At 42.5% G+C, this 25011-nt stretch overlaps 1 protein-coding gene across 3 annotated transcripts; it reads left to right on the plus strand.

Moving 5' to 3' along the window:
* On the plus strand, positions 1-23662 carry LOC308323785 (cytoplasmic phosphatidylinositol transfer protein 1-like). 3 transcript variants are annotated; one of them, XM_080775598.1, is made up of 10 exons: positions 1-162; positions 1114-1248; positions 2808-2956; positions 9619-9715; positions 10701-10772; positions 11481-11576; positions 12227-12382; positions 19756-19819; positions 23140-23241; positions 23396-23662. In XM_080775598.1, the coding sequence occupies exons 2-9, from the start codon at positions 1201-1203 to the stop codon at positions 23223-23225; spliced, it is 768 nt and encodes a 255-aa protein (XP_080631724.1). In that variant the 5' UTR covers positions 1-162; positions 1114-1200; the 3' UTR covers positions 23226-23241; positions 23396-23662. The 3 variants fall into 3 exon arrangements, with proteins under 3 accessions (XP_080631724.1, XP_080631725.1, XP_080631726.1); XM_080775599.1 differs by lacking the exons at positions 19756-19819; positions 23140-23241; positions 23396-23662 and adding an exon at positions 12961-13394; XM_080775600.1 differs by lacking the exons at positions 19756-19819; positions 23140-23241; positions 23396-23662 and adding an exon at positions 12999-13392.
* The last annotated feature ends 1349 nt before the right edge of the window (positions 23663-25011 follow it).

Raw genomic sequence — 25011 nt, forward strand, 5'->3', positions numbered from 1 at the left:
CTGTGAAACTGTCTGATAACTAAATAGCAAACAACGATTCAAATAAAATACCGCCTTTGTTGTTAGCTTCGGATGTAAAGTAAAAAAGCCGTGGTTTTGCAAATTGCAACCCGAGTGGCGAGTCGCCAGTCTGCTGGATTTGGATTCTCTCTGAACACTACGGTAAGAAGTTGTGAGAATGACGAATGAGTGAATGAGTACCGCGTGTGCGCTTCTTCACACTTTAGTAACGGAAAAATCATATACAAACCTGTCATTTGTCTAGAGGTTCCCCGCAAAGGTGTCCTTGAGGGGGTTACCACTTTTACAGGTCTGTGGCTCTGAGAGAATACACATGGATTTGATTTTGTGCACTCTCAGAGAGTCATGGGTGTCGTGTTATTAAACGTTTGAGAGTCATGATCCAGTGTTTATATTGAACAGCTGATTCCCTTTTCATTGATCAGGACAACACAGCAGGAGACAGCATTAACTGACCATTCAGAGAAAGTGACAATCCCAGAATTTTATCATGGGAAACAAAAACAAGACTGTGGATTTAAAACACCGGATGTGATGATGATGAAGCTTGCGTGCTTTAGCAACTACCAGAATACAGTTGTATTCTAGTGTTGATCATTTAGCCTACCTTCAGAGAAATAATTATTTTCAACTTAGTCCATAGAGTAAAACATCACACCCGTGTGAACTAAGTGAAGGGCTCTCTTATCATCTTACATAGATGAGATAAAACAAACATTGAGACAAAACACAAAACAAACATTAAATTCTCTTTGTCAATTAAATCTGTAGGCCTATATAGGAGGGGCCCTAAAAAGAACAGAATAAAAGTAGTCTAGAGACTCTAATGGAAGTTACAGTGACACTGCATGTGGGTCAGATTCCTCTATTACCAGTGGTCCACCGTCTAGGGACTCTCACGGTTCCTTCAGGGTGTTCCAAATGGAACTTTACAGGTCTGTATTCTGAGAGCGGTCTTTGGAATTAAAAGAAGTTGGAGAACCATTACTACTATTTCACTTTGGCTGTTTAGTGTTTAGTCTTTTTTTGCCAGCCACCCTCTGATGGATTTGCCAGCGGATTTACATGACTCTGTCCTGTGTGTTTATGTAGTTAGATATGCTGATGAAGAGCTGGATGCCTGCCCACTGCCCAGATTGAGTTGCTGAAGCAGGGCTGACGTTGAGAGAAGGAGACGTCATGCTTCTCAAGGAATACCGCATCTGTATGCCCCTTACCGTCCAGGAGGTGGGAGACTGCTTTACACAGCATATATACTTGACAGCACAGAAAAATATGCATATTCTTTGCCTAAAATAAATATGTTGTTTAGTCCAGTGGTTCTAAAACCGTGGGTGGGGTTTTTAGATGATTTACTCAATGTGCAATATTGTTTTCTCACTCAACAGTAAACAAACAACATACAGTGTATCTGCACATTCCTAAAGTGACAATTTAAGAACTTTTAAGACCTTTTTTAATAGTTGTAAAATGAAAAATACAAAATAAGATTACTGTGTCAAAAGCAATCAAAATACTATACAAATAAATTGTCAAACATTGGAGATTGGTGAAATATTACCTACTAAGAAATGGTGAAAATGGCCTATCTACTTACATGCTTACAACGTCGTTGTGAGCATGTAGATCTGTATATTTTTACAATATATACAATAAAGTTTAAGTGCTTTGTCAGGGTGGGGTGGACCTCAATTCAAATATGATTATTTTGGGGGCTCGCGGCCTGAAAAGTTTGAGAACCATTGGTTTGCTGGCAGACATCCATCTCTACTAGCTCTACTGCTCCAAACAGGACTGGAAGCCAGCAGTGCACAGAGCTGTGGAGCTCAGAGACAGGGAAGAGAAATACAGACGTTCCATGCTCACATCTCTGGCAGCTTTCTTCTAAACAATTTATACATTTTGGGTAATAAATAAGCCATGTAGTTGCTCAGTTCCTTCACATCCTCAGCTGCTAGTTTCAAACTTTGTTAAGCCGTATTTGATACTTCCATACATAACAGTCCATTTCTTCGTCTTGGTAACACGGATGCACGAACGCACACACACACACACACACACACACACACACACACACACACACACACACACACACACACACATATGTTAATACTTGATGACAGGCCGTCGCTCTCACTCTTAACCTCGTGGGAATGTTCGCTTGACTGCTGGTGTGAATTCAGTGTCACACAACACACAGGATATTTCACTTAACATTATGATTATGAAATCGTTGCTGTCGGGCAGAAACATCTTATCTAGTCTAGAGGTTATTTAATTTAACATTTTGTTAAAAAAAACGTCTTAAATTAACGCCCTAGTTTGATCATAGCGTCGAAAAGCTCGAAACGCTGTCGTGGAAATTAAGAGATGAACATTTAATAATACTCTAAGTTACAGTCTGAGATTATCTCTATCTGTCACACCCCTGTGGTGCTGGTTTGGTCCTGTTTGTTTTACGATGTTACATCCCATTTGTTGAATGTCTTGAGGCTATGTTGGCTGGTTTGGTTATGGTGGGAGTGACTGCCTTTACAACGCGTTTTGATCTTTTAGATCTGCTACTTTTTATGCTTTTGTATTTGAATCCTGGTAACGGTTTTGAAGACTAAATGTTTTTAAACTTTTTTGCCTACATGCCCAAAATTGTGATCCGTTATTAATACATTATTTGATAAACTTAATCGATTATCAATTATTTGTTATAATCCATTAGTTTGATTAATTGTTGCCTCCTTATTAACAATCCCTGTATGTGTTCTCCGCCTGCGTGGTGGCCTCTCCAGTACAAGATAGGCCAGCTGTACACCATCAGCAAACACAGTCACATGGAGAGCCAGAAGGGCGAGGGGGTGGAGGTGCTGGTCAACCAGCCCCACTATGACCCCCTGCATGGACAAGGTCAACACACCGAGAAGAGACTCCACTTATCCAGGTCAGTTAACACACCAACCTGTGAACCGATCGGCAAAAATCAAAGTTTGAATTTGAATTAGCCTCTGCGGACACTAGTATGTGGATAACAGGATGTTGGCCCGTTTGGTACGCCCTCAGCCCTCCTCTTCCGGTGGGACGCCTATATGTTTTCATTCCCACTAATGTGTACACACGTTCTGAATGCCAGATTTAGTAGCACAGCTTGGAAATCTGTTCTTGAGAGAACGCACGCACACACACATGCACAAACAAACAAACCAACAAACAAAGACAAACGATAGGAGTAATATTGGGGGCTCTTGTTATCACTGTAAAGTTTGGGGGCAGGATGCAGGATCTGACAGTATGTACTATGTAGGGGCTATTTGTCTATGTAGGGGCTATTTGTCTATTTGTCTATGTAGGGCCTATTTGTCTATTTGTCTATGTAGGGGCTATTTGTCTATTTGCCCTCTAATTTGTTTAGACTCATTAGCCCGAGAGCACATTGGGGTGAACTTGTTTCGCTGACCGATTCAGTCAGGGAATTAAATCAATGAAGTGCCAGTTCAGTGAGGAATGACGCAACACAGGTGTACAGTAATGAACTGCCAGTTCAGTGAGGAATGACACAACACAGGCGTACAGTAGTAGCACTGAACAAAACGGTGAACGATCAATTTAACAATACTTTTTTAGTGAACCGCAACAAGCCCAAAAGGGCCAGAATATTCGTTGTGTTTTCCGTAAGCTTTTTGTGTGGAAGGTTGACAGTTTGTGGAGGTCATTCTCCAACATTCAGAACCGTATAGCAGGGTAGACAGGACACAGCTCTGGTACAGTATAAGTTTATGTGTATACTTCGGCTATTTGGAAAAAGCCGGTCTACAGCCGATACATTAATTTTGGGCTCCATGATATGCAAATATTACCCACTGGTTTAAATAATAATGAAAACATTTGGAAGCAAGCCCAAATAAGCAACTACACATTAGAAACGAGCCCAAACAACCGCAGCCTGCAACCACCAATATTTACAAGCAACTTTACAGAAAAAGAAGCCCAACAATGTTGCTTATAAAAGCGGACATGGCAACACTGTCACCAAGTCTGAGATCATATTGGAGCTGGCGCCACATCGGTCACATGTGGATTCCACAAGATCCACACGAGTCCTTATTTTGTACTGATGCTCGTCCTCGTCTTGTAATTGAAGTAAATCGTGCTGATAGTAGGATGGTTTACATCGGAGCAAGCCTGAGGGTTACAGTAGTTCAGGCAGATGACATGACATGTGATCCAACCGTCTCTCATCTCATTGCAACATGCACTACATGTCCAACCTGGACTAAGGGCCGTCTATTCGCAGTTGTTGCGGCTGCTTACCATTCCTGCATTTCATCACCTCCACTTCCACACCCCACACTTCACCTGTAAGCTATGCCTCTACTCAGTCTACTGTACATGCCCCCTGTGGGGGAGGTTTACCATGAGCACTCCCTGCTCTCTCATTTCAGATTCCCAAAGGGTACAGTAGAGCAGTGGTTCCCAAACACTGGGTCGGGACATTTTTGTGGGTCGTGGACACAATTTAATGGTCCTTTTATTTTTTGTTTCCCACATTTTGTTTTAAATTATTATTTCAAACCAAAAACGTAATTAATTCAAAACAAATTCAATGTTTTTATTAGCAGTAGAGTGTCATGTTCAGAACCAGAACCTAGGTCCAAAACTCTATCTATACGCTGCAGTAGAGTGACATGTTCAGAACCTAGGTCCAAAACTCTATCTATACGCTGCAGTAGAGTGACATGTTCAGAACCTAGGTCCAAAACTCTATCTATACGCTGCAGTAGAGTGACATGTTCAGAACCTAGGTCCAAAACTCTATCTATACGCTGCAGTAGAGTGACATGTTCAGAACCTAGGTCCAAAACTCTATCTATACGCTGCAGTAGAGTGACATGTTCAGAACCAGAACCTAGGTCCAAAACTATCTATACGCTGCAGTAGAGTGACATGTTCAGAACCAGAACCTAGGTCCAAAACTATCTATACGCTGCAGTAGAGTGACATGTTCAGAACCAGAACCTAGGTCCAAAACTATCTATACGCTGCAGTAGAGTGACATGTTCAGAACCAGAACCTAGGTCCAAAACTATCTATATGCTGCAGTAGAGTGACATGTTCAGAACCAGAACCTAGGTCCAAAACTATCTATACGCTGCAGTAGAGTGACATGTTCAGAACCAGAACCTAGGTCCAAAACTATCTATACGCTGCAGTAGAGTGACATGTTCAGAACCTAGGTCCAAAGTGGTCTTACCCCTTAATGGGGAAGTGATATTTTGATTGTTCAGAACTTAGACCAAAACTCATTAATTCTTAATAATTCTGATAGTTTTTTTTCTTTTTTTCTTGGTTTTTTGTCGGCTTCCGCCTTTATTTTATATTTTTTATAGAGGGACAGACAGTAGACTGACAGGAAATGGGGAGAGAGATGGGAGAGTGACACGCAGTAAAGGCCGTCAGGATCGGGAGTCGAACCCACTGCCAGACTGGATTACCAGCCAAGGTGCCTGGACCGCTGAGCCACGGCCCAGGCCACTAATTCTGATTGTTTATAGAATCATATATGCGTAGACTGAAATCACCAAGTTTGTTTTCCTTTCTAACTTTGAATCACTTCATACTAGTGATGTGGATAATATTTGGGTTGTGGCACACGATGCTGCCTCACACCCAGCTCAGACAGACCTATAAGCTGTTGTTTGAATAGAGCAGACATTGTTATGAAATAAATCGTTTTCGGCACCTTTCGGCATCAGGGTTAAACTGATAATGTTCAAAATATACAAGAGCTTACGTTGTTCAGTTAAACCGGGAAAGCATCTGTGTCATTTTATACTTTGGCTACTCAGAAATAGCACGTATACAAGCCCGTGGCACGCCACTTCGTGCCATGATATGAGCTTGTAGATCTGCCTTTTCTTATCGTGAAAATGTGTTCAAGTTCGAATATTTTACAGCAATTTCTTTTCACTAAAATCTTTGCTGAGACCCGAACTGCCAAATACATTTCATTTTGGGAGTTCTTGACATGGAAAAGTTTGAGCACCACTGATAGGAAACCGTTAGGATTCAGAAAAGACCCTGCATGCTGATATTGATTTCCCTGAGATCCTTGCTGTGACGTAACTCCCTCCGTAAAAGACGACGGAAACTTATTTACCCTCGATAATTGTGTTTTTATTAATCTCTCTCAACAATGGGTGAACTCCCAAGTCTCAAATTAATCTTCTGTCTCTGCAAGCCTTATATCCGACTGTTTCAAAACCAAAACACATGCAATCCCTCTTGCAACCATTACCATAATTCCACTTGTGCGTGTTTAAGGATCGCCCAAGCCTATTGTGAAGTACAAAGTCCTATTTTTCTTTTTTTTATGTTCCATCAAGAAAAAAACGTTGTCAAAGTGTTTGTTCAAATAGTTTTTCATATCTTAAAAGCACTTTATATGCAAAGTGAAAAAAAGCAGTTTGAATGTCACAGGGATCTAAGAAGTGCATGATTAGAATAAAGAATTTCTGGACAGGGGGGACTTTTCTTTTTTGGCAGTTTTTTTGCTTTATCTCGGTGTGTATCAGTGTGTGAGTGGCAGGAAACCAAGGTCAGAGACAGAGAGAGAGAGAGAGGAGATGTGCTCGGGTGCTAAAGTACCTGCACACCGCCGCAGAGGTTGTGGGTTTGAATCCATCGCAGTGCGTCCGCCTCGTCTATATAATACAACCGGCAGGCGAGTCAGTAGGACATAACAACAGTGAAAACACACAATGTGTGTGGGAAGGGGAATAATTGGCATAACGACTAAATTGGGAAGAATAATTGGTGAAAGAAACATCCGCTTTCCCAGAGCTATTCAAAAATAATAATTGTATCATTGTTGCGCCTTGTAAGGTGGCATGGAAATTGTGTTTGTCGAGATATCTCATGTAAAGCTATTAAAGGTGTGAAATGAAAAATACGTTTTTCATTCTTTTAGACCATATCCGTGGGCATACCTAACAATGGATGCCAAAAAAATGGGCAAATTCACATTTTTGTGTTTTTTTTTTATATCTGACTTTGTCCGTGACCCGTGGTAGGTCCTCATAGAGGTCCACATTTCTGATGCGGTCCGTCCATGTGACACCTAGTGCCATTCGTAGCATTCTTGTGTAGAATGCTTGTGTAGAATTCTTGTATTCCAGCTTTAAAGAAGATATGTTTACCTTATTTTCGCTTCCGATGCTGGACCCCATAGGACTCCCATAGTAGAAACAGCCCACATCCCAATCCTCGGTGCACGTGTTTTTAGTGCTCACAATGGGATAAATTACGATGTTGGGAGCTTAATAAATCATTCAGTGAAGCCCGTGCTCCAAATAATACAATATAAAATGAATATGTAAAACAAAATCACAGTATTATTTCGTACCAGTAAGACACCCTGAGGGCGAGGAGCGACCTTGTGTGGCCCCAGAGATAATAAAGTACCAGTAAGACTTCCTGAGGGCGAGGAGAGACCTCGTGTGGCCCCGGAGATAATAAAGAAAAGGGTAAAAAACAGGTTGAGAGTCATTCGTGTAGTTGTGTAGTGTAGTGTGCCCTTTTACGGCCCGATGATTCTGCAGCTGTGTGACATTGTTAAAAGTGCTGTATTAGGGGCAGGGTGACCCGGAGTGCTTCATAGTAACTGTCCCGTAACGGAAAGGTCACGCGATCAATCCCTGCGGCGGGGCAGGCATCATGAGTCCTGCTGGAGCGACCTTGAGACACACCAAGCCTAAAGCCTCACCCGTCACACTCTTTGGAAATGTTCTTTCAACGCTGTTAGAGCGGGGCACCAAATCTTTTGGGTATTTGGGATTGTTCTTCAGCTGATCTATAAGCTTGTAGATCAGGTGCTGATCTAGAGGTTTGGTTAAATTAAGTGGTTAAATGTCTGAAAGTACACGTTAACCCAGACCTGAAGCCCATTCTACAAATGCTACAAAAAGTCGGTTGTTCTAAAATGTTTTGGCAATTCAAAAGTATTCAAATTTTTTCAATAAATGATCAAAAATAGCAGATGTGCAATCTCGCAGCACGACACTAAGTGACACGCTGTGAGCTTGTATATCTGCTATTTTTGAATAGCCAAAGCTAAAATCTAAAATGACACATATGCTTTCCAAGTCTTATTTGGGATAGTTAATAGTAGATGATGTGTTAACAAACAAACAAAACAACTTTATTTCACCACTGATGATAGTGCTATCAATCAAAGCTAAAATCTAAAATGACACAGATATGCTTTCCAAATCTTATTTGGGATAGTTAATAGTAGATGATGTGTTAACAAACAAACAAACAAAACAACTTTATTTCACCACTGATGATAGTGCTATCAAAACAAGTCTGAAGCTCAATTATATGTGAATGACCATGACGACTTCTAACCCCTGATCTAAACAGTGACCATGAAGACTTCTAACCCCTGATCTAAACAGTGACCATGAAGACCCCTGATCTAAACAGTGACCATGAAGACCCCTGATCTAAACAGTGACCACGAAGACCTCTCTAACTCGCAGGAGTGTATGCAAATAGAATATCTAGAATCATTTGTTTAGCATTTTTGGGTGCTTTGATAGGATTTCTCTTCTGGGGGTCCCTGGCACAAAACATTTTCATTTGGCCGTCCTGCAGTCAAATACATATAAATCTGGGGGTCCTTGGCATGAAAAGAAACTACTGGTTTAGAAGGCATTTGTTGTCCAACGGTTTTGGACTTAGGAGGTTTCCGTGCGACGGCGACGACATATTGCTCTATGTATGGAAGCTACAGCGTCACTAGAGCCCCCCCACCCCCACCCCTACATCTATGTATGGAAGCTACAGCGTCACTAGAGCCCCCCCACCCCCACCCCTACATCTATGTATGGAAGCTACAGCGTCACTAGAGCCCCCCCACCCCCACCCCTACATCTATGTATGGAAGCTACAGCGTCACTAGAGCCCCCCCACCCCCACCCCTACATCTATGTATGGAAGCTACAGCGTCACTAGAGCCCCCCCACCCCCACCCCTACATCTATGTATGGAAGCTACAGCGTCACTAGAGCCCCCCCACCCCCACCCCTACATCTTGTGGATGAGTCAAAATGTGTTGTTTACAGTGACAACATCCACACGTCCATTTGGACACGTACTGTACCCAAGGTCACCAACAAGCTTGTTGTTTACGCTGAACAGCAGGTCCCACGTGGACTCCCGCAGCGAGTGGGAAACACCACCAAGACTTTGTGTCTACTCCTGATGTCAGTGTGTGTGTGTGTGTGTGTGTGTGTGTGTGTGTGTGTGTGTGTGACGTGTCAACAGACACACAGACGGCACGGAGAGAGAGGGCGAGAGGCATTGCATGTCTTACCACATGCACACGTTCAGGCTAAAAATACTTTTTGGTGTCAGTTTTTGATATCTGTGTTCTGTGTTTGTGTGTATTGTGGGGGCGATTTGTGTTCCTACGGGGTGTTCATGTACTGTGTTATTTTCAAGTTAACACTCTCAACGACGTGTGCGTGTGTGTTGCGTGTGTGTGTGTGTGTGTGTGTGTGTGCGTGCGCGCGCGTGTGTGCGTGTGTGTGTGTGGTCTTGCAGCAAGCTTCCATCTTGGGCCCAGGCAGTAGTACCTCGTATCTTCTACATAACAGAAAAGTCGTGGAATTACTACCCCTACACCATAACAGGTGTGTGTGTACTGTTTATACTTGTATTACTATACTTGTGAGGTGCGGAAATGACCCCATAAGTATATTAGAATTCGTGAAATACACTTTGTGAGGACTCTTCTCCTAGTCCTCACAGGAGAAATGGTTGTTTTATGGTTAAATTATGCTTACAATTAGTCAAGGTCATGGGTTCGATCCCGGGCACCGCCAACTCGGAGTATGAGTAGCACGGCTTGGGTACGGCAAGTCGTGCGGGAAGTACTGGGAGCTGATGGTAGGTGTTGCGCTCCTCCTCAGCAATCCTCAGCTATTTCTAAATTACCCTGCGCACCTTCTGTGTTCCATATCGGCACATATTAGACGTCAAAGCAGAGCTTTCTGTGGTAGGCCAATATGGGCTGATATAATCACAGGAGCGATACATTGGTTGGGTTCTAGTTGGTTTTGTCTGTGTGTTTGTGTTCACATTTCTATGACTTGATGACATGTCTTCTCTCTTCCATGGCGTGCTCTGGGCTTGGCTGTACCTGAAGACTTCACAGTGAGTGTTCATTTATACTATATACTGTACATTATCACCCAGGCATTCGTTGGTACACCTGCCCTTGGTCAGAAAAGCTTGTGCATCAGTCCTGTGAACCCCTAGGTCAGTGGTTCTAGGGTCAGTGGTTCTAGGTCAGTGGTTCCCAAACAGTGAGTCGCGGCCAGACTAATAGCGAGGGTTCAGTGAACCCTCGCTAGGAGTCTGACCGCGCCAGGCTAGCAAGAAGAATTTCCAGACTTTTTCGTAAATGTATCTAAATAATTTCTGGAATTAGCATATTTATCTTTTGTGTCTCGAGCTGAAAAGTGAAGCTTTGTCCGAGGTTGGATAAACAAAACCTTACGTGACCTTTTGTTTGGCCTTATTTTACATACTGGACCACAATTGAAACCTTTGGTGTATTCTATTCTGTATGCAACGCCAGGTCTGTCGTGAAGAGACAGAATATTCTTTCTTTCTCCACCCAGTGTTCCTTCTTTCCCAAGTTCTCCATCCACATTGAAACCAAGTACCAAGACAACAGTGGAGACAACGAAGATGTAAGGATATATATGTGTGTTTCTCGGTTCAGCACCTTTGCTGCTAATGTTAACCAAGAGGTATTGTAAAATAAGTCTAACCACATGTCCACATTATTAGCAGATCGACAAGGTCAAAACGCGTCTCTTCGCACAGCGTTTTATGAGCTTGTAGATCTGCTACTTTAGGGGATCGGGATTCGAACCCACGACACGCTGTCAGGCTGGCAGGCCGGGCCAAATGTGCAAATCTTTGAATATAGTATATTGATTGATTGATTGATTTTTGATTGTTTATTTATTTTCGTGTCATGCACACCTTGTGCCCAACCCTCATGGGTTTATAACGACACCATTTCACATTTGCAATTACAGCATGTTTTACAATACATAATTTATGCATTTTACAGCATGTTTACATTACACAATTCATTATATTACACCTCAGATGTATACAGAGTACTCTGTCTTCTTTCCCAAGCTTGACAAATAAAATCTGCTACAACGAAAGTCCCTTTGGCAAAACATATCTCCATTTTTACATAGTCATTTAAATCTAGGAAATCCCCACATATAGACCAAAATATCCCTTAAGTCATCGTATTTAGTATATAGTTTATTAAAGATTGCTTCTGAAGGAGGGGTCCGCGCAGTCGAATATATTTTGTGGGGTCCTAGACATGAAAAAGTCTGAGACGCGTTTCTTTAAGGTGTTTATGTGGTTTGCAGGTGTTTGCAGCAGAGAAAGCAGACAGGAAGGTAGAAGTGGACTACCTGGACATCGCCTACGACCCTTACCCTGACAGACACTTCAACAGCACAGAGGTAGAACATAACGTCTGCCCTCCTGGGGCTTTGTGACGGATTACAGCAACTCACAGTCCTTTTTGTTATTATTATGTGACATTTCTGGGCGGGGAAACAACATTGTTTGAGTTGGTTTGTGCTTCAACAACAGCGACGGTTTCAATGAATACTAAACTTCATACGTTTGTGATGCGATACAGTCTTCCTGGTGTATGTGTGTGTGTGTGTGTGTGTGTGTGTGTGTGTGTGTGTGTACTACAATGTTGTATAGTGTACCCCCTCCAACTGTATAAACGTACCCCACTTTCATGTCTTAAATTGTAAAAAAAAAAAAAAATATGTGTTTTGACACTTGTTTTGGCAATGTAAACATCTCTGTCAGGTGGAAAGCTCATGTCCAAAGGTCTTTCCAGACGTGTTTTGATCTTGTAGATCTGCTGATTTTTTTAAGTGTGATCAAGTAGGCCATTCATTTACGAAAAAACACAAAAAGTAAAACAACGCTATAGTTTTCTCATGCCAATACAACTCCATTGAAGACTGTGTGTGTGTGTGTGTGTGTGTGTGTGTGTGTGTGTGTGTGTGTGTGTGTGTGTGTGCGTGTGTGTGTGCTTGCGTGTGTGTGTGTGTGTGTGTGTGTGTGCTTGTCCCTGTGTCTGTGCCTGTAGGACCTGCAGTGTTTCTCGTCTGTGAGGACGGGCCGGGGCCCCCTGGTGGAGGGCTGGAGGCGGGGCGCCCAGCCTGTCATGTGCTCCTACAAGCTGGTCGGGGTGCAGTTTGAAGTGTGGGGTCTGCAGACGCGGGTGGAGCTGTTTGTACACAAGGTAGATGCAAAACAAACCACACTGTCATTATGTTCTTTGAAGATGTACTATAGCCTTGGTTCTCAACGTCTTTCAGACTGTGTGACCCCCCGCCCCTCAAAATGATTTGAACTGGGGACTCTGAGTAGTACTTGGAATCGTTGTTCTAGGGACCGAAATCATTCTAATGTTGGTGAAACCAATTTTGAGGCCTGGAAATATTTGATGTCATAATTTACCAGATGGTGTTTAACCACTTGAACTCTAGCAACCCTATTCTGGGAAAATATTCGGCGAAAACAGCAGATTTACAAGCTCACAATGCGTAAAAAACAACACAACGCTATTTTGGTAGAGAGATTTGGTGTAAAGGGCCAACACTAGACCCCTGGTGCACCCAAGTCAATGAGCTACTGTCTGCATTCAGGGTTTAAGTGGTTTTCAACAAAGTATTGGCTTTAAATTCCTCTCAGTTCGCATAAGAAATTATCTCGTCAATATTTGTTGACATGCTAACAGATTGGAAGTCATTGGGTTTGTTGACGGCACGTGTCCTTCATGCTTTGGATCATATATTATATATATTTCCTTTTCTCCAGTCTGTCGTACCTTTTGGATCATATTTTCTTTCCTCCAGTCTGTCGTACCTTTTGGAGAGAGACAGAAGTGGTTGGCAGGAGTTGTGGATATACTCATAAGCCTCTGGCATGAAGATGATCAATAGATTCCCATCAGGAGGAAGTGGAAGTGGAAGCGTATCAAACGCAAGGATTTGCTTTGATTTGATAAACATTTGCTAAACACTTTGAAGCGGAAAAAAACATATATACTGTAGTTTGGCACCGGCCTCCTAATGCTCAGCACACACAAATATCAATGCTGTGGTTCGTAAGCTATTAAGAATTTATAAATTGTTCAAAATCCTTTCATCCTTGTATAAATTCACGAAATATCTGCATGTGCGTCTGTGCATGCATAAACTGTCCTTTGCACATCTCGTGACGCTGTAGTATGATCTGGAAAGTAGGGCGTTAATTTACGGAAAAAAACCCCCACAAAAAACGAAATATGGAGATAAGAGGTTTCTGTCCGACAATGATGATATACATTGCTTTGTCAATAAAGATGTCGGTGTCAAATGAAACATTGTTGTAAGCGTCCAGTAGTGTGAACACGTGTACACCAGTGCTAGCATCGCATACACAGGCCTTCCTCCTGCTTGTCTCAGTGACGTTTAGTTCAGTCCAGCAGCGATGATAGGCCGAGCTGATGGCGCTGTAGCAGCACACTCATTAGAATTCTCAGAGCACGAAACAGACCTGGCTCTGCGTTCTCATGGGAGGAGAACAACATCCTGCTTCCCTCCCTCTTCTCTTCATGCTCACGACTGAGGCAGCTTTGCTTATTCCACGATTGATGGAGTCGTGCATCAATCGTACCGAGACGACACACAGAAGTTGACTGGCAGACAGTCAGTGATTGGCTATTTATATATTGTTACATCACTACATAATGTGATATCATTGACCTAAATAGCGTTATATCTACGCCTTTTGAAGTTGTGAGCTTGTAGGTCGGCTATTTTCTGTGTTAGAAATGACTGTGGACAGGTAGGAGACAACTCAATCAGTGCCGGGATTCCTTCAAAATAGAAGCTCTGGGGTGCCGGAAAGACATGGTCGCTTCGCTTTTACTCTGAATTCCTAGTGATTACTCACCCCATGAAGACTTGAATTCATGGGTATTTCTTATGTTGTTTTTGTCGCATTCCTAGATTCAAGTGGTTAAACTGAAAGTTATATTAGTCCACCTACTGTAGTAACCTCCTGAACCCAAGTAACCCTTCCATGACGACGCGTGGGAGGGGCTAACGTTGGCTATAGTTAACCCAGGCTAATTTTATACGAACATGTTTCAGATACCAGTGGTGGAAAGTAACATGTTCTCAAGTACAACTTACTGGTGTATTTCCAATACTTTAACTTCTACTTCACTACATCTCAGAGGCAAATATTGCACTTTTACTCCATTACAATTATTTTAAAACTTTGATTATAAAAAATAAATAAACATGCATTAACCACTTCAGCCCTATATACATTTCAGTCATTTGAAAATAGCCGATCTACAAGCTCACACTTGTAGATCAGCTATTTTCTTTTACTTAAATGTGAGTACGTTTTGAGTACAGAGTTTGTGTATTTGAACCTTTTGTTGAAGTGATATGGAGGCATGGCTGCTGCTACAGGTGGAGCCGTGGGATTAAATGAAGCTGAACGCTCAGTGAGGCTTTAAAGGGGTTAGTGCAGGACAGGACAGGGCTGTCTCAATCTTTTTCCATGCCAAATAGCTGTAGATTCTCTGGCTGTTCTTGTCAAATGGCTTTAATACTTTGGGCTACGTTGGGGAACTCTTTATATATGGTTATGGGCTGTGGAGCAGGTCCGCCTACCGGCCGGCTCGCCCTCCTATTAGCCAATTCTAATATAGGATAATGACAATTTACAATTTAGCAGACGCTCTTAATCCAGAGCGACTTACATTAAGCAATGACCAGCTCTACATTTGAATTTAAATGGGAATATACGGATACTGTAGTCGGACATTATAAGGGACTTTAAGCAACGACGGCTACGGCAGTCTGCTCCGGCAACCGGAAATGGATCAGTCCTCGATAGATAAACCTGCTTGCCGTCGCAGCCCTTCCTACTACGGCAGAAACTACCCTTCCACGTAGTGTCTACGTCAGTGATTTTAGTACTTTGGACGCGTTGTTTGTATGTATGAGCTCTGCTAATTACACTTTAGTCTAAACTAATTCACTGAACAGTTCACAAACTGTCCAAAAGTAAGATCTTACCAGATCATGTTGAATGCAAGCTCTGCCGAGGCTGCTATGGCGATTGCGTCATAGCAGCTGTACTTCCGCCTAGCAGAGCTGTCCTGAAAACCGTCATTGCTTAAAGTCCCGAATTGAGTTTCCTTTCTGATTGGCGCCCCCTGGGGTCCGCAGCGCGGCCGCCCCGCTTTGAAAAGCACTGGGTTGTTGAGTCCATTCTCAGTCCATTAGCAGCAGCTATCCTGGCCTCAGGTGTTGGTGCTGGAGGCAGTGCACCTGTTCCAAAAACAACAACACACACACACACACACACACACACACACACACACACACACACACACACACACACACACAAACCTCTGTTTTGAAAGCAACATAATACAGAAAGAGACAGACAGACACATGCACACACACACACACAGACAGACACCTGTTTAAAAAACAACCACACTGAGCACTTTTAAAAAGTGAATGGCAGAGTTCACACCAACTATAAAAACATTACAACACTTAACGATATAAAAGTTATAGTTATCTTTATAGTTCTAGTGCTCGCTGCTCAGTAATGTAGAACACGCACACACCTGTTCCTAACAACACGTTAAGGACAACAGGATTGGTTCTCAACCACGCCTTGCAGTGCCAGGCGTTGTGAGCTTGTAGATCGGCAATTTTAACAATATTTATCTGTAGAAACCGAGTCAACCTAAATCAGTGGTTTTCTAACAGTGGTCCGGGGACCACCAGTGGTTCTTGAGGAGATTCCAGGTGGTCTCCAGCTCAATGATGGAGAGTTGGTAACCAAATGGACTCTTATAGATCTTTAACTCTTGAGAGCATACAATGAAACCAAATGGACGCCGTAAGGTCATTAGTAAATCATTGTTAAACATCTGCATTACTTAATTTCCAAGAAGTCTACATCATTTAGAGAATGGGATTGTGGACAAAATCGTATCCAACGATAACAACATTCTTTAGTTTTAGGTCTTAAGTCTAAATGTCATCACATGGTGGTCCGTAGGGCTTTAAGCAACTAGTCGACTATTCAACTAGTAGACTAGTAAATCCACTAGTCGACCTTGTTGGTACTAGTTGACTAGTTGATAAAAAAACGTATTTTTGTTTTGTAGGCCTCAAGATCAGGTAGATTATAGTTATAGTCACCAATTGTACACAGTTTATAAATGTACAAATATTTATTTGTAGGCCTACATTTTATTTATTTATTTCCTATACAGAATAGTTAGTTAAACGTTGACTAGGCAACTAGTCAACTAGTAAAAATGACCTACTGGTCCACTTCTGAAGTTTCCAAGTGCTGTCCGGGTGTGCTGGGGAGTCCTCAGTTCAAATGCTATTATTTTGGGGGGGTCGTGGCCTGGAAAGGTCGAGAACCACCCATCCAGAACATACTCGCTCTCGTTGAGCCAGTAAAATGTCAGCCAGGCATGAGCAGACATAAGCGGCCGAGCCTTTACAAGAGAATTTCAATCAAATAAAATATGCCCAAATTTTTTACAGACTGTGTTAGTGATGTGTAACATTGTAAAGTGGGAATTTGTTTTACAAGCTCCTTCTCTGCTTTTAGCTCCGGGGGCCAGTAAAAACACAAGCAGAGCGAGCTTCCCTCGTTAATGTCTTCCAAAACACAACGCAGCCTTCTGCTGCTTCATTGTGAAACATCGACCACCAGGACACATTCACACACACACGCACACATGTGCGTGTGTGTTTGTGTGTGTGTGTGTGTGTGTGTGTGTGCTGTGCGCTAGTTTTACGAACTTTTCAGGAGGACATTAATTCCATATCCTCTTATCCTAACCTTAACCATAAATGATCCTAAGTTCCTAACCCTAACACAGTGGTTCTCAACCTTCAGGCTTCGACCCCCCCTATAAATAATCATGGCCGTAATAATAAAGAAATAATAACCATCAACTGTGGCGACGCCCCACCCTGTGACAAGCCCTTGGTATTCTCAGAGTTGAGGTATTACATTTAGTTTGACTCTGTCCCACAGCTAAATATTCTCAAAATAGCCGATCTACAACCTAAGATTCCTTTTTTGGGGGGGGGGTATTAAAAAGCTTGTAAATTGTCACTCCACTGTCATCTGGGGATCTCCTAAACATCATGGGGTGACCCCCACGTGAGTGTGTCCCGACCCACAGGTTGAGAACCACTGCCAGATACTATTGAATTTAACCATAAACTATATAACCCTGACAGATACTGTACAGGGTTACTAAACCTAGCCCTAACCTTCACTATAACTGATCTGATCCTTGCGTTGGCAGCGCCAGTCTGCCATACATTTCTATGGTAAAGACGTGCTGGTGCGGTCCTCTTCCCAGCGCCTGAGCATTGCGTTACAGTGCTCTTTGTGCATTTTTTTTATTGTTTTTTTTAACCTTTGTCAGAGAGGCCTGGGCGCTTGAAGCAGACAATAGTTCATCCCCCTGATTGTGTCTGACAACCCGAGACCATTGATTGATTGATTGATTGATTGATTGATTGATTGAATAGTTAGACATAGATGCACACAGCACGGGTACATTCATACATTTGGGCTAATAACACCACAAGGTCCTGAGAACCTGTTTCCATTGTGGTTCTATGTATTCAATTCATCAACCTAGCATGAATAAATAACACCAAAATACAATATCATCAAATCATCAACAAATTATTACTATATATCCAGAATAGAAAAGAGAAGGACAAGCATGTTGTTTAAAAGTCATCACACGTTTAGCCCCCATAAAAATGACAGTAAATGACACGGATCATCCCTTACATCGTCACTTTGAAGTCATGCCATCTGGACCAAACTTTGAAAGTTCATTTTAGTAGGAGTGTTGTCCCTTCAGCCATTAAACCAGCTGCCTCGCTGATAGGATGCCTTTTGTGTATTTTGGGAACTTCATGTTTTGTGCTGTGTTTTTCTGTTTGAACAGACCGTGTGAAGATGAATATCCCTGAGGGGACCATAAAGGCAACCATCACGTTTACATTGTTTCAGCTAGGCTATTTGTGCTAATAAAACAGATGACGGGACATTCGATCACAGCGATCCTTGACAGGTTCCAACGTTGGCGATGCATCGATAAACACTGTGTGAGGGACCACTCTGGACATGATGTCTTTGCTGTCGGGCAGAAACCTCTTCTCTCCATGTTTTAACTTTTTGATTTATTTTATTTATTTATTTTTGATTTTTGATTTTTTTTTTTGTAAATTTACGACCTACAAAAACAGCAGATCTACAAGCTCGAAATGTGGCGCAAAGACGATCTGCTATTTTTCAATTTGAATCCTGAAAAGTAACAGTTTGGGACATATCAGGTTTCCACCCGACAGACGATATTCAAAGCTCTTCTCCGCTTGCTGTGTGGACAGGGATACTATACATGCCTAAACTCATACCATCAGCCACAAGCAATATGTCCGTCCGTAGTGCTAGACATTGGCCAAATGCAATAAAACAAGAGGTGTGAGTGACCCTCATGTATCAGCGAGAGCTGCGCATACCGAGCAGCTGCAGCTGACAGGAGAGCTCACAGACAGACAGTTTATGCCTACATACTGTATAGTCCACGCCTACTTGAGAGCTCAGCCCGCTTCTGGTTGGCTGCCGTCTCTACCTCACTAAACGGCAGCAGCGGTGGCAAAGTTGAACCTTCCTCAACTTTGACGCTTGTCTTTTTGCAGGCTCCGCCCCCTGCCGCCCAGGGGGAAGCAGCAGACTTCACTCTTCTCCGTATACGCTATACACTGATCCTCGTCTGTCTCAGAACGTTGGAAGCTAAATACCACTTCCTTTACGCCAACACATTATGAAACTGCAGCATAAACAACATGTCCCAATTAGACATGCTGTTCCCGATCAACCACATTCACCACAACACACAATAGCCAAGGGTCCCAAGTATAGAACAACATGAACCTTACAAGGTCTTTTAAAATGACACTCATTAAATGAAATGAACCACCTGAAACGTAGCCCACCCCTGGCGAACATTCTGCAAAAATAGTAGATCTACATCAGCTATTTCTGGCGGAGAAATTTGGTTTAGAGGAAGAAAATGACGGTGCCGAGGATAGACCCCTTGGGGACATTAGTCACCAGAGAATAGGGTTTAAGAGTGGTTTAAGAAATGGAAGTTTAGAATAATATATATATCTCACCCTTCTTTCTCTCTCTGCCTCTCTGTCAGTTCAAATGCTTTAGGCTTAACAAGCGTTCTCAAGTATTAAAGAAAGATAATCATACATATTAAGAACAAATACTACAGACAAGATAAGAAAAAAAAAAGACATTAGTTAATTAACTGTAGTAGACTATTAGTATTCAGCCATTGTCTCTCGTTTTGTGGCAGGCTGCTATATTTTACTGCCAACCTTGAACCTTGAATTCAGCTTTCTCACCTAATAATTCTTTCTCTCTGTCTCAATCTTTTCGTCTGTGTGTGTGTGTGTGTGTGTGTGTGTGTGTGTGTGTGTCTGTCTGTGTGTGTGTGTGTGTGTGTGTGTGTGTGTGTGTGTGTGTCAGGTGATCAGAGACATACTGCTGGTTGGACACAGACAGGCGTTTGCCTGGGTGGATGAGTGGTATCGTAAGTATGACTCAGTGTGCCTGTTGTTGCAGACAGTCAGTGGTGTAAAGTAACTGAGTACATTTACTCGCATACAATTGTGTAGTGTAGAGCAGGGGTCTGCAACCTTTTTGGAATTAAGTGCCATGTTTTTATTTTCTGGATAGTCAGTGTGCCATGTCAACATTAATTTGAATGACACCACATCAACATTTCAAACACATTTTGATTGTCCACGGAAATATATTTATTTTTAATATTTCCTTTCACATTGTTATAATGATCATTAGTCTCAGAGCAATGACCCACGTATCTCCCAGACTCCCTCCCCAGTCAGAGTTCAGAGTTTTAATGAATGTATAATTACAGTATGTGCAGGATGTAATTTACTGTACATACAAATGTGAGGGACTTATTTGACTAAGTTTAAATAGTTTATTTTAAACCAAAAGTCCTCTCTCTCACACTTATGCCAGTGTGCCAGTGATCACCCTCCTTAGTGCAAATGTTGGCACCGGTGCCAAAGGTTGCCTACCCCTGGTGTAGAGTACTTTTACTCTACTTGAGTATTTAAAAATGTCATTACTTTATATTGTACTCGCCTACATCTCGGAGGCAAATATTGTACTTGCTCGAAACACTGCGCCAATTCGACGGGTTTTGAGCTTGTAGATCTGCTATTTTTACTATTTTGAATCCTGAAAAGTAACACTTTTGGACATACCTGTATGAGGTTTCCACCCGACAGGCGTTATACTTAGTCTATGTCAGAGCTTGTAGATCTGCTATTAAAAAAACCAAAACAAGAATGATGTTCAGTGGTATAAGAATCATATCATGTTATTGGACTATAATCATTGATCGTTAACCACTTAAGCTTTATACTTTTACTAATATAATCAAAAATAGATGGATGTTTGTTTCATTTAGAACATATTTTATTCATAATTTGATTACATTTAAAAAAGTGCCCTTCAGGCGTGTGAACAATTTTGTGTAGTTAGAAGTGTTTTGTTATTGGGGAAAAAGTTGTTTCTTTCAGGCATTTAAATGCGAACGTCCTTGAATGACGTCCTGCACTAATTGATGACAGTCATTTAAAAATTGCGATTAGCTAACAGCAAACAGAGTGAAGAAAAAAAATTGTTCAAACATGCGCAACCAAAGCACTCTTCCTCCTCTGCCGCTGAGACAATGGGGCTCGAGTTGCACTTGAAAATGTGCATAATTTAAGAGTAGCTCAAACATTCTGTTAAAACCTTTCCGATGGAACTGTTTTGGCGACAAATTGTGTTTGTGCAGCCTACCGAGGTGTTGTCGAGGGTGTGAATTAACCACTTGCCCACCCCAGTTATCTCTTGTTTAGCACTGAGCGATTCATCAGCGCGGCTCTAAACAACGTGCAGTTTGTGACGCACCAACAGTGGACATGAGATTAGGGGAAAGGTCCGTCTATCGTACAGCAGAGATGTGGGGTTGTTATTATTATTCAGCCAGGCTGAGGGAACTGTTATCAGTAGTGGATGGATGGGATCCAGCGCTATTTGTTCCTGCCAGAAATAGACAATTTCTACAAGCTCACGCGTCCAAGCATCACAGCGTGACGTGGTGCATGCTCCTAGATAGAATATCTTTGGCTTAAAGGTCAAAAATGGCAACGACAAACGAAAAGATGCATTCTACAACTCGCAAAACGATACACGAGCCAAGCGTGACACTTTAATGTAGCTCAATGCAGAGCTGCAATTTTTCAGCTATTTCCAACGGCGTCCTAAAACGTTGACGTCCTCCCAAGTGTGGTAATACGGAACACATGCGTGGTGCCCGCCCGCCCAGCCTGTCAGGCAGCATTAGAAAGCCGACGCAACTCTATTGGTTATGGACGGAGTCCAGGGTGTGTGTGTTGTCACTCTGTCCAGGTTATTTACGACTGGAAAGAGTCTCTCTGAGGGAGGGAGGGAGGGAGGAGGGGGCCGTCACGCTCTGTTAAAATAGTCCGAGGGTGTTAGATAAGTGAGTGTGTATGACGTCGCGTGCGTGTGTGTGCGGATGTTCAGCCACCTCAGCCAGTTAGGGTGCGTTGTCTGTATGTAGCACCCGCAGGTTGGGGGTTATTTTGTAATCCCACTCTTGACCCGTGTCAGGTGTCGTCTCATTTGACTACATCCTCTCTCTGCTTCTTGCTGCTGTACTTTCCAAGAAATAAGAAATGCCTCCCAGTCCGTATACAGTGACACACTCCCTCTAGTGTTCATTGCAAGGACGTGCACACATTTTACGGACAGATCGAAACCATCGTTTTAATTACGAAACCAACATTTTTGGGGGATTTAGTGACTGATTTATACATTGACTTATTGAGCTATAAACTCACAGGTGGAGATGGTAGATTTACTGCAGTTTTCCAGCTTTTTTTAAAATGTATTTTCGATGCAGTCCTAAAATGTCCTCATGAGTATAGTTCTACAAACGTGTGTGTGTGTGTGTGTGTGTGTGTGTGTGTGTGTGTGTGTGTGTGTGTGTGTGTGTGTGTGTGAGAGAGTGTGTGCGCGTGTGTCTGTGTGTGCGCGCACGTTAGGGGACTAAGGACACAGCATACATAAGGCGAGCAGATGGAGAGGATTTTGGGGGTCTTAGTTGAAGTCGGCGGATAGTTTTCTCTACTTTCACAGACAGATGGAGCTCACTGCGCGCGCGTGGCCACGTACACACACTCACACACACACACACACACACACACACACACACACACACACACACACACACACACACACACACACAGATAACTTTAGTGCTAATGAGAACTTTTCCTTTGTTGTACACTCATTTCCTGTCCCCCTACCCTGTAGTTATTTTTATTTATTAGTAATACGCTAGTTGTGTCCTCACCCTAACCTTAATAATCCAACCCCACACTGCAGCAGCAGCAGGAAAACAAGCCAAATGTCCTCATTTGTCAGGGTTAGACCGAGGATGATCATGTTCAGTTCCGCGTGCGTGTGAGAGCGTGCGCACATGCTTGTATTGCTATACTCCTGACCTAGTATAGTGATGAGGAATACACATTGTGGCCCCTTTTCCACCAAAATAACTTTGGTTTTATACTTTTTTGGAACCATGGTGCTTTCACCGAACTGGCCGCGGACTGTATTTAGGAGAGGCGTGGAGGAGGGGTTACGTGTTGCACACCAAAGATAGGAACTATTTTCGGCTTTAGTGTTGGTGTTATAAATTTGCACAGAATTGTAAAATTGACATTCATAAAAGAGCTGTCCTAAAATGCTGATGTCCTTACAGTGTGTGTGTGTGTGTGTGTGTGTGTGTGTGTGTGTGCGGTGCAGACATGACCATGGAGGATGTCAGGTGTTATGAGGACCAGATGCATTTAGCCACCAACCAGAAGCTCCAGTCGTCCCAGGACAGCTAGTCACCTCACCCAGCAGGTAGGTACGCACACACACACTTCCAGACAGGCAGGTGTGTGAGTTTCATCAGATGTTTCAGTTTAATAATCGCTAAGAAAATAATCCATAGTTTCAGGATTTCTTTCTTTTTTCATACCGCCTTTCCTTTCCTGTCTGTCTCTTGCTTCCTCAGATGCAACCACGGTGTGGTGTGATCTGCCCTGACTGAGAACACACACACACACACACACACACACACACACACACACACACACACACACACACACACACACACACACACAGTGCCGACCGACATTGTCAACATTCCTGTTATGATCCATGGCTGCTCATAGTGTAGCTAGAGAGCTGTTGTTGCCTCATTCTCTCCTGGACCACTGAATGTTCTGATTGAGTGAGTCTGTCTGCTGTATTAAGTTATTCTGAATCAATAAATACTGTGACACGAGCTATGATCACTTCATTCTCTCTGCTTCCAACTCACTCTGTATCACTTAATGTCTGCTTTCAGAGTAGGTAGGGTTAAAGTAAGTGTTATATAGCTCTATATTCTGATATTCTCTATTATTTTCTGGCGCGGCAGTGGCTCAGGGGTAGAGTGGCCGTTTGGGAACCGGAAGGTTCCCAGTTCATTCCCGGTCTCCCGGAGTTATTGTCGAAGTGTCCTTGAGCAAGACTCTGAACCCCTAATTGCTCCCCATGAGCAGGTTGGTGCCTTGCATGGTTTCCTACACCATCAGTGTGTGAATGGGTGAATGTAATGTACAGTATTAATCTATTAATGCATTATCTAGTAACAGGAGTCTCGCATGTCTCTCCACCTCGGGGTACCAATTTTATCCAAACAAGTTAAATTGGAAGTGATGACACAAATAAATTAGCAGACAAACTTGGAAGTATAAAAATGAAGCTGATAAATGGTACTCTCCTGATTGGCTGAAATTTGTCAACGTGTTACTGAACAATCACTCTGATGCAATGATTAGAATCAGAATATAGTGCTTTAACACACACACACACACACACACACACACACACACACACACACACACACACACATTAGAGCATTTGACGTGGTCAGACTAGCAATATGTTCAGAAGCATTTTTCACAAAACCCTAATCGTCTCGGATATTTCATAAAAAGCAGACGTTAAATCTCAGTGCAGGATAAACATAATCATAAGGTCTCAAATAATCATATTTGAGACCTTGACACCCCCACCCTGACAAGCACTTGGAATGTAGGCATTCATTTGAGTTTGACGCTGTTCCACAGATACTGTACATGTCTCGCAGCTCTGTTCACCATTTTTGTGTCTTTGTGTGGGGACCCCTTCATGTGGGGACCCCCCTGGGGCTCACAGGTTGAGAACCACTGCTGTATCTTGTAAGAGTTCTCTCTCCTGATTGGATGAAATTGATATCCCGACCTGAACATATGTTTTCTGTTCACTAAAGAGCTGGACAAACCAAACCCACTATTGAATATCAATGCTATCAGAATATGGAGCTATTTAGCACAATTTTGAACATATCACAGCCCCTAGCAGAAATATTCGATCTGCAAGCTAGCTAGAAAATCTTTGTCTATTTTGCATGGATTGAATTATCAGTTGCCACGACATTTGGATCTCCAAAGCCAGGATGTCTTCTATGAAATTGCCTATATCTACAGGCTCTCAGTGCATTGAGAGCTTGTAGATACCGGTAAGCTATTTTTGGTTTTTAAGATTAGAGCATTTGACGTGGTCAGACTAGCAATATGTTCAGAAGCATTTTCCACAAAACCC

The sequence above is a fragment of the Protomyctophum bolini genome, assembly GCF_963924005.1.
Source record: "Protomyctophum bolini genome assembly, chromosome: 11".
Taxonomy (NCBI): Eukaryota; Metazoa; Chordata; class Actinopteri; order Myctophiformes; family Myctophidae; genus Protomyctophum; species Protomyctophum bolini.